At 34.3% G+C, this 10,843-nt stretch overlaps 1 protein-coding gene across 1 annotated transcript; it reads right to left on the bottom strand.

Annotated features, from left to right (window-relative positions):
* Window positions 1-5,165: 5,165 nt before the first annotated feature.
* On the bottom strand, window positions 5,166-6,722 carry LOC137820603 (uncharacterized). The gene has a single exon (XM_068624765.1). It carries the CDS (start codon window positions 6,720-6,722, stop codon window positions 5,166-5,168), a length of 1,557 nt encoding a protein of 518 aa, XP_068480866.1.
* Between the last annotated feature and the right edge of the window lie 4,121 nt (window positions 6,723-10,843).

Genomic DNA, 10,843 nt, shown 5'->3' with positions numbered 1-10,843 from the left:
TCATAGGTGTTCCAATCAATTTATAGAACTTAGATTGTAAAACAAGTATTAAACATAACAAAACACAATTTGAACACATGAAATGGTTTTTCAAAGGTATCATAAGTGTTTGAATCAATTAATAGACCTTAGATTGTAAAAAATATATTAAACATATGAAAACACAATTTTAACACATGAAATTGTTTTTCAAAGATATTCATAAGTGTTTCAATCAATTAATAGACTAAGATTGTAAAAGAAATATTAAACATATCAAAACACAATTTTAACTCATGAAATTGGTTTTCAAAGATATCACAAGTGTTTTCAATCAATTAATAGCGAAAAGAACAAGTTGCAAACATTTAGTTAAGTAATACGCTTGTTTTCAATAGTTAAGATACTTTTAAACTATTATTACACAGAACATTCACTTTCTTATAGTTTCCTAGGTTATAAAACCTTAGATTGCAAATGAAAGAAGTATTAAACCTATCAAAACACAATTTTAACACATGAAATTGTTTTTCAAAGATATCATAGGTGTTCCAATCAATTAATAGAACTTAGATTGTAAAACATGTATTAAACATATCAAAACACAATTTGAACACATGAAATGATTTTTCAAAGGTATCATAAGTGTTTGAATCAATTAATAGACCTTAGATTGTAAAAAATATATTACACATATGAAAACACAATTTTAACACATGAAAATGTTTTTCAAAGATATTCATAAGTTTTTCAATCAATTAATAGACTATGATTGTAAAAGAAATATTAAACATATCAAAACACAATTTTAACACATGAAATTGGTTTTCAAATATATCACAAGTGTTTTCAATCAATTAATAGCGAAAAGAACAAGTTGCAAACATTTAGTTAAGTAATACGCTTGTTTTCAATAGTTAAGATACTTTTAAACTATTATTACACAGAACATTCACTTTCTTATAGTTTCCTAGGTTATAAAACCTTAGATTGCAAATGAAAGAAGTATTAAACCTATGAAAACCCACTTTTAACACATGAAATTGTTTTTCAAAGATATCATAGGTGTTTCAATCAATTAATAGACCTTAGATTGTAAAACAAGTATTAAACATATCAAAACACAATTTGAATACATGAAATGGTTTTTCAAAGGTATCATAAGTGTTTGAATCAATTAATAGACCTTAGATTGTAAAAAATATATTACACATATGAAAACACAATTTTAACACATGAAAATGTTTTTCAAAGATATTCATAAGTGTTTCAATCAATTAATAGACTAAGATTGTAAAAGAAATATTAAACATATCAAAACACAATTTTAACACATGAAATTGGTTTTCAAATATATCACAAGTGTTTTCAATCAATTAATAGCGAAAAAACAAGTGGCAAACATTTAGTTAAGTAATACGCATGTTTTCAATAGTTAAAATACTTTTAAACTATTATTACACAGAACCTTCACTTTCTTATAGTTTCCTAGGTTATAAAACCTTAGATTGCAAATGAAAGAAGTATTAAACCTATCAAAACACAATTTTAACACATGAAATTGTTTTTCAAAGATAACATAGGTGTTTCAATCAATTAATAGACCTTAGATTGTAAAACAGGTATTAGACATATCAAAACACAATTTGAACACATGAAATGGTTTTTCAAAGGTATCATAAGTGTTTGAATCAATTAATAGACCTTAGATTGTAAAACATATATTAAACATATGAAAACACACTTTTAACACATGAAATTGTTTTTCAAAGATATCCATAAGTGTTTCAATCAATTAATAGACTACGATTGTAAAAGAAATATTAAACATATCAAAACACAATTTTAACACATGAAATTTGTTTTCAAAGATATCACAAGTGTTTTCAATCAATTAATAGCGAAAAAAACAAGTGGCAAACATTTAGTTATGTAATACTCTTGTTTTCAATAGTTAAGATACTTTTAAACTATTATTATACAAAACACAATTATAATCTTTATTTAAAGAGATTATTGTACTTGTAATTGGTGTGCAACATGACAGAAATGAAAACCTAATAGTTGTCCGTGTGGATGTAGGTTGCAGTTGGCGACCAAACCACGTTAAATCCTGTGTTGTTTATTTTCTGCAGTTGATTTGTGATCATGTGTGTTTCTTTCGTGTGTGTTTTTTCCCATCAAGTGGTATCAGAGTTTGTTTTGTTTACACACTAGAGATCCGATCAACAGAATTAATCGACGAGACATGAAAATTGTGGCTTCAACAGCGTCCCAAAGTTAGAGTTTCGCAAGGGCTGCAGTAGCGTCCCAAAGTTAGGGTTTCATAGAGGCGGCAGCAGCGTCCCAAAGCTAAGGTTTCGCAGGGGCTGCATTAACATCCCAAAGTTAGGGTTTCATAGAGGCGACAGTAACGTCCCAAAGTTAGGGTTTCGCATGGGCTGCAGTAGCATCCCAAAGTTAGGATTTTGCATAGGTAGTAGCAACATCCCAAAGCTAGGGTTTCAAAGGGGCTGTAGTAGCGCACGCAGTAGGTGGTGTGACATGCAGTGTGGGTCGTGACCGAAGTGGCGGCGGCTCTCGACGTTGTGCAGGTGGCTTGTTTGTAGTAGGGTCGTGTGTAGGCAGTGCGGCGATGGATCGCGTTTCGCGACGAACAGGTGCAGGTGCTTGCGGTGAGCGAGACGACACAGAGGTGCAGTGCGATGGCAGTGACGGAAGACGCAGGGTGGCGCGTGCATTTTTTTACTTGTGCAGCAGTGACGGTGCGCTGTTAGACACGGGGTGTGGTTGTTTTTCGCTGCGACACGAAGTTATGACTATTGAACCAAGTGGTGTTTAAGCTTTGAAGAATCCAAAACCCTTTGAAGGATGTTGAAGGGTTGTGCTTGTTGTTGCTGAGTTGTCTTAGATAGGATCTGGGGTAGTTTAAGTTTTGTAATTCACCCTTGATCGAATCCAAATCATAGGCATTCTCAATCTTTTTAAAAGAAAAGTGTTTTTCAAACTAAGTGAAAAACAACCGATTGTTTTGTCGAAACAACCGATTGTTTTATACTTAGGTGTTTTTAGAAAAGATTGAAAACTGTTTTTCAAATGGTTGAGCTGTTAAAACCAAAACAACCGATTGATTCGAGGAAACAACCGATTGTTTGTTTTGGTACCATAACAGAAAAGTGGTTTTTGTTTTGACTGAGCTTTAAATGTTTTAACTGATTACGCTCCAGTCTTTAATGTTTTGACTAATCTTTTAAATGCAATGGATAAGTTTGTTAAGATTTCATAACAAACAAAATCTTTGAATATATTCAGAAAAACAGATTTGAGTAATAACATTTAACACAAGTTTTTGAGATTTTCAAAGAGTTGAGATTGCTTAGAGATTGAGATTAATCAAAGTGTGTGAGATAGGATTTCTGCTTGTATTGATTTCAGATTTGCTTCTGTAACAAGTGTAATCCTTATATTTGTTGAACAAGAATCTTTGTGTGTTTGCTGAGAAGTGTTGTGTGTTCTTGAGCGGATCAAGATCAACATTCTTAGTGTTGGTGTGTTGGCCAAGAGAAGTGTGTGTCTTGAGGGGATCAATGTCACTTTCTTGGTTGTTGATATGAATCCAAATAGACATGACAATAAAATTGGGAATTTAGGGTTACAGAACGGAATAAATTCAAAGCAGTAACAATAAAAACCTGGATAAAGGAAGGCGCCACAAACAAAGTTTGATAAGCCTAAGGATGATCGCCACAAGAATTGGTGGATTCTTGATAAGATCGCAAGATACAGGGAAAAACCCTAGCAGAGAAACACTCTCTAAAATTATCAAAATATTCGTCCTTATTCTGAGGTTCAACAGTGTATAAATTACAAAGGTCTTTTCTTGTTTGTAAGAACATAAGACGAAACTACAATCCTTATATTTCAAGAAGGATCATTTGTCCCAGTGGTTAAGTTGATACTTTCCATTTGGTTATGGGTTCAAATCCTACTTGAGGCAAAAATAATAATATCCTTATATTTTTAAGGATCCAAACATGTTGTGCATGTAATCAACGAAGTCTTTTTAAGTTGTGGGCAATTCGACAATTGTGCCTCCAAAATATTAGCCACCTTGTGCTGTAAAGTCTCTTGGGCATTTTTAAGCCTTCCTCTTGTCATGGGTCCGCCTAAGTCTGGAATGGCTTGGTCAAGTTCCTCCTCACTATGCCCTTTGGTTTGGATGTCCTCATCATTCCCTCCCTCTTGAGAAAGACTTGAAGTTAATTCCAAAGCTTCATCATCTGCAATAAAAGGAGACAAATCAGACACGTTAAAAGTGTTACTCACATTGTACTTACTTGGAAGATCAATCTTGTAGGCATTGTCATTAATCTTTTCTAACACTTGAAAAGGTCCATCCTGTCTAGATTGGAGCTTGGATTTTCTTTGTCTAGTTAACAGTTCTTTCCTCATGTGTACCCAGACCCCATCTCCAGGATCAAAGATTATTTTCTTTTTTCCTTTGTTAACTTGTTTAGAAGAACCTTCACCTTTTCCTTCAACTTGTGCTTCAACCTTTTTATGTTGCTTTCTCACATAGTCAACCTTAGCCTGTGTATCTTTATGCTTTAAAACAGAAATGTTAGGCATAGTGAACAAATCTATTGGAGTTAAAGGATTTAATCCATACAAAATTTCAAATTGATCACAATTCGATGTGTTGTCAACAACCATATTGTAAGCAAACTCAACATGATGTAAACAGAATTCTTGGATAGCCGTCACCTTTTCATAATCTACATGAATTCCTTTGGCACTTACCACAAAACACAAGGATGCAATTTGTTCAGTACAAAATGTGCATTTCTCAAGATTAACATACAACTTTTCTGTTCTAAGAACATTTAAAACAACACACAAATGTTCCTCATGTAATTCCAAACTAGTGCTATAGATCAAGATGTCATCAAAATACACCACAAAAAATTTGCCCAAAAATTCTCTCAAAACATAGTTCATTAATCTCATAAAAGTGCTTGAGGCATTTGTTAGCCCAAATAGCAACACACGCCAGTCAAACAATCCATATTTTGTTTTAAAGACAATTTTCCATTCATTCTCATTCCTAATCCTAATTTGATGGCAACCACTTCTTAAGTCAATTTTTGAAAATATACAACCACCATACAATTCATCCATTAAATCATCTAACCTGTATGGTGTTTATACGTAATGGTAATGTTATTGAGTGCTCTGCAATATGTGCACATCTTCCAATAACCATCATTTTTAGGCACCAAAATTACTGGAACAACACATGGGCTCATGGTCTCTTGTACCCATCCTTTGTTCATCAATTCTTCAACTTGAGTTTGGATTTCCTGCAAAACAGAATCAACACTAGGAAGAAAATTAATTTGGTTAGAATGGTCAGCAACCAAAGTGTTGTCTTTGCAATAAGGTAAATAAAGAGGTTTGCTAGAAAGTAGCAACTTCTTCACTTCATTCACTTTCAGTAATCCACTCATTTTTCTCTCATGTGTTTCACTCTTTTTAAGTGTTTCACTCTTGCTCTGTTTAGGTGTTTCACTCATCTCTCTTTTCTCTTGGACTCTCTTTTCTCTCAATTTGATTTGATCCTCACACACCTCTCTAGGAGATAAGGGTTTGAGAATGATCTTCTTATTATTCTGCATGAAAGAGATTTTATTGGTGAAACCATCATGAATAGCCTTGGTGTCAAACTGCCACGGCCTCCCTAACAAAATGTGAGTTGCCTCCATTGGAACCACATCACACAAGACATTGTCATTATATTGTCCTATGGATAGGTTCACCTCCACTTGTTTACTCACTGTCATCTCTCCATCTTCACTAAGCCATTGAAGCTTGTATGGCCTTGGGTGCGGTTTTGTCTCCGAATTCAATTTGGTAACTAGTCTTGAGCTAGCTACATTGGTGCAACTTCCTCCATCAACTATGAGTGAACATATTTTCCCTTGAATGGAACATCTAGTATGGAAAATATTTTCCCTTTGGGTTTGGTCCAAAGCTTGCATTTTGCTTCCCATAAGCCTTCGAATCATCAACAAATCACCCTCCAATGTATCCAACTCCACCTCTACCTCTTCCTTCTCTTCTTCACTTGAAGGTTCACTGACTATTTTTGTCTTTGATAAACTGATCATATTCTTTTTTGTTGGACATTCTGAAGCATAATGTCCTCTTCCCAAGCATTTGAAACATTTTACCTCACTTGTTTTCCTTTTAGGTGGTGAGTTACTATATCTATGAGGTGACTTCCCACTTGAAGATGTGACTGAACTTGAGGGAACTCCTTTATCTTTCATCACCTTATCCTTCCAATTGAAATTTTTATTATTGTTAGAACTCCTCATGATTCCCTTCCTCTTGAGTTGTTGTTCTACTTGGTTAGCCTTGTGCAACAACTCCCTAATATCATGATTCAATCCATTAAAAAATCTTGTCATGATTGCTTCATTTTCTTCATTCTTTCCAGCTCTAAGCATGGTCACCTCCATCTCTTTAAAATACTCTTCCACACTTCTATTCCCTTGAGTCATTCTTTGAAGTTTGAGTTGCAAATCCCTATTGTAGCTTGCTGGAATATATCTCTTCCTCATAATCCTTTTCATTTCTGTCCAAGTGTTCACCATGGGTTTCTCATATCTAATTCTCTCCCTTTGGTATTTATTCCACCAAGTTAAGGCATAATGTGAAAATTCAGCTGCTGCCAACTTCATCTTCTGCTCCTCATTGTACTCATTGCAAGCAAACACATGCTCCACTTTAATTTCCCATCAAGCATCAGGATCACTTTTCCCATTGAATGTGGGAATATTTAATTTTATTCCATCAATTCTCAGAGTTCTTTGTTCTCCATCATTTTCTCTTCTTCTCCTCCTATCTCCTCCTTTATTTTCTGGATTTACTTGTTGTGCTTGCTCCATTTGATCCAACCTCTCATGGAGTCCATCACTTTGTTGTTTCATTATCCTTTCCAAGTGTTGTGTTAAGGCTTGCATCTGTAGTTGAGACAGTCCACTATCTGACGGTTCCCCTGCCATGCTCAAGTAAACAGATTACAAATAACAATAAGTTTGGGTCCCACACCACTTTCTCACGTGTTTACACTCAACACTCGTGTTTCACACAATAAGGCTTTTTTTTCTAATGATCACACTGCCTTTTACCACTTTTTCTCTACTTAAGGTTCTTACAAGAATCAAGCAATCAATGCAGAATCACTTTCAAAAGTAGCAATCAGAATCAATTAAAAATAATAGTAAAGAACAAAATAGTGAAGAACAATTTCACTATCAACAAACAAGCAAGACAATTAAAAAAAACAGCAAGCAAAAATAATATATAGAGAAAATAAAATATGTAGACAGGACACTTTTAGAACTTTTAACAAACACCAAGTATGCACTGAATAAGAACTATTTTTTTTCTGTTTTTTTCTGTTTTCCTCTTCTTCTTCCTTTTTTTTCTCTTCTTTTCTTTTTTTCTATTTCTTCTTTTTTTTTCTTTCTGTTTCTGCTTTTTTTTTAAAAAAAATAACAAAATAAAAAAAAATGAACAGTACCGTGAACAGTGTCGTGAACAGTGACGTGAACAGTAATGAGGGGAAAAAAAATTTCAGGATGCACAATTATATTATGACTCAAACCTTTGCTCTGAATACCAACTGATATGAATCCAAATAGACATGACAATAAAATTGGGAATTTAGGGTTACGGAACGGAATAAATTCAAAACAGTAACAATAAAAACCTGGATAAAGGAAGGCGCCACAAACAAAGTTTGATAAGCCTAAGGATGATCGCCACAAGAATTGGTGGATTCTTGATAAGATCGCAAGATACAGGGAAAAACCCTAGCAGAGAAACACTCTCTAAAATTATCAAAATATTTGTCCCTATTCTGAGGTTCAACAGTGTATAAATTACAAAGGTCTTTTCTTGTTTGTAAGAACATAAGACGAAACTACAATCCTTATATTTCAAGAAGGATCATTTGTCCCAATGGTTAAGTTGATACTTTCCATCTGGTTATGGGTTCAAATCCTACTTGAGGCAAAAATAATAATATCCTTCTTGGGCCTTTTTAAGCCTTCCTCTTGTCATGGGTCCGCCTAAGTCTGGAATGGCTTGGTCAAGTTCCTCCTCACTATGACCGATTGTTTCTGCGAAACAACCGATTGTTTTTCTGGTGCAGTTGCTTTTTGCTTTGTGTTTGGCAAACTGATTTTCTTTATCAATTGATTCTTGAAGAAATTTCATTCTTGACTTAAAAGTTTTCGAAAACCCTCTTTAAACAATTCACCCCCCTCTAGTTTAAAGCCATATATTCTAACAATGACAATTCAGTTACTGAGCACATCAATATCCGATCTTAGCCAGACTTACGTCAGTGGGCATTAAGTTCGATGATGAAGTTCAAGCTTTACTATTGTTATTGTCTTTACCTGACAGTTGGTCCGGAATGATTACTGCAGTTACCAGTTCAGCAGGATCCGATGGATTCACTTTTGAGAAGATTCGTGATCTCATTCTTGGCGAGGATGTCCGAAGAAGGAGTTCTGGGGAATTATCTAGTGAATCGTTATATGTCATCAGAGGTAAGAAAAATATCAGAGATAGTGGGAGCAAGAACAAAAGAAGGAGTCAGTCAAAGACTCGGGATTAAGTGTAACATGTCGGAACTACAAGGAGGTGGGGCATTTCAGGAATCAATGCCAAAATGATAAATAAGTCAACATTGTAGAAGACTTCGCGGACGAGGACCTTTTAGTCTGTTGCGCGGATAGCGATATGGATTCTTGGGTCATGGATTCTGAAGCTTTGTAGAATCTAGTTATTGGAGACTTTTTTAAGGTAAGACTAATGGACAATAGAACTCTTGATGTTGCGGGCATGCGTGACATAGTGTTGAAGACACCAGTTGGTTTCTGGACTTTGAAGGATATCATAGTTGTTCCAAGCTTGACGAAAAGTTTGATTTTTGTTAGGCAGTTGGACGAACAGAGACATGAAGTGAAGTTCGAAAATCAGCAGTGGAAGGTCATCAAGGGAAATCTTGTCATGGCCCGCGGAAGAAAGAATGGTTCGTTGTATATGGTCAGATTACCGTCTGAGAGAGTGACCGTCTCAGTTCAGAAGATAAACAAAGTCCGGTTCACAAAATCTCGTGGGCAGAAGAGGGTTGTCGTTACAAGAGAGAAACCCATAGCCACAGGTCAGATTCGGGATGAACGAGCATGGAAAGGTTTAGATAGACCAATCAGAGGTACTTATGGCAATGAGAGCTTGAGTCGTAAGGTTCCTAGACGACAGTGGGTTAGGAAAACCAGTATTCCAGCTGTTGAAACATCTCTAGAAAATTTCTTGTTGAGTATGGAGTATGTTTGTTCTCAGGCTATACCAGGATCCGCCAGTTTCGGTAAGTGGGAGCCGGTAGGAACAGAGAATGGGTCAGTGACTGACGTGTTGAAACTCAGGGGAGTTTTAACGAAGTCTTCAAAATGATTAAGAAGGCTGGTGGCAACTAGAGGTGGAGCATTGAGTTCCATCGACAGATTACAGAAGTACATGTACACAATTGAAGCGCAGGTGAACATTGTTCCGTGACTTCAAGTGAGAGATTGTTGGGTATGAAGTCAAGACCAATTGGGTTGGGCTGACTAGACACCATGTTTAGTGAGTGAGCTTAATCATTGAACACAGTTGAAGCACGTGTGTACATTGTTTTGTGGCTTCAAGTGGGAGATTGTTGGGTATGAAGTCAAGACCAATTGGGTTGGGCTGACTAGACACCATGTTTAGTGAGTAGGCTTAATCATTGTGTCCCTTTTATAGTTTCTATTTAAAGAGATCATTGTACTTGTAATTGGTGTGCAACATGACAAAAATGAAAACCTAATAGTTGTCCGTGTGGATGTAGGTTGCAGTTGGCGACCGAACCACGTTAAATCTTGTGTTGTTTATTTTCTGTAGTTGATTCGTGATTATGTGTGTTGCTTTCGCGTGTCTTTTTTCCCATAAGAACATAGATAAGAATTTCTTTAAAATTATTTAATATTCCACATATACAATTTATCTAATTTTGAAATAAATAAATAAAACAATTTAGCCAATTTAAAAAATATGAAATCAAATTACACCATTTTTAGAGAAGGAAAAAAAAACCTCTTTCACCTAACATTTCATTGATTAGTACATATCCACACCACCAATAGAAATATACAAGAGGATGTCGTTAATATGATATTTTTATTCTTAATAGTGGAAACACCGGCGCGATTGTGTATATGTATCCACATTTTTTTCTTTTACTCAATTTTTACGATGATAGAAATATAACATACATACAAAAATAATTTTGGATGAGTGGAAAGTCATATAAACACTATACATTAATATTAATTTTAAAAAAAAAATATTTTTTAAGTAGTTAATTTGAAATGACAAAATACTAAATTGTATTAATAAAATGAGATATATTAAATAAGAATAGAATCAAAACAAATTTATGTAAAAAAAATATAAATAAAAATCTCTTTATATATATAGATATAGAATAAAAAGCTAAAGTTCAATTAAACTGCAAACACTGTGTTAGGAATAAATCCGAATGAGATAACAGAACTTTGAAGTTATTTTTTTAAAATTTAAACTCTCTATAGAGAATGTTTCCTTGTATGTTTAATATAATAACATTAAAAATTAGTTTTTAAATTAAAAATTTCCCTTCTTATATTTTTAGTAAATAATATTCTTTTTCTTTATATCTTAACTTACGAAACACAGGGCAACAACGGTTTATGTAGGGTTTATGCATATGCATTCTTCTAAATATCTG

Source organism: Phaseolus vulgaris, chromosome 9 (assembly GCF_000499845.2).
Source record: "Phaseolus vulgaris cultivar G19833 chromosome 9, P. vulgaris v2.0, whole genome shotgun sequence".
Taxonomy (NCBI): Eukaryota; Viridiplantae; Streptophyta; class Magnoliopsida; order Fabales; family Fabaceae; genus Phaseolus; species Phaseolus vulgaris.
The sequence above is the reverse complement of the archived record's forward strand: the minus strand, read 5'-3'. Positions and strand labels throughout refer to the sequence as shown.

Bases quoted from the DNA above. Each gene is read 5' to 3' on its own strand.
- LOC137820603 (XM_068624765.1), bottom strand. From the start codon at position 6,722: ATGAAGTTGGCAGCAGCTGAATTTTCACATTATGCCTTAACTTGGTGG.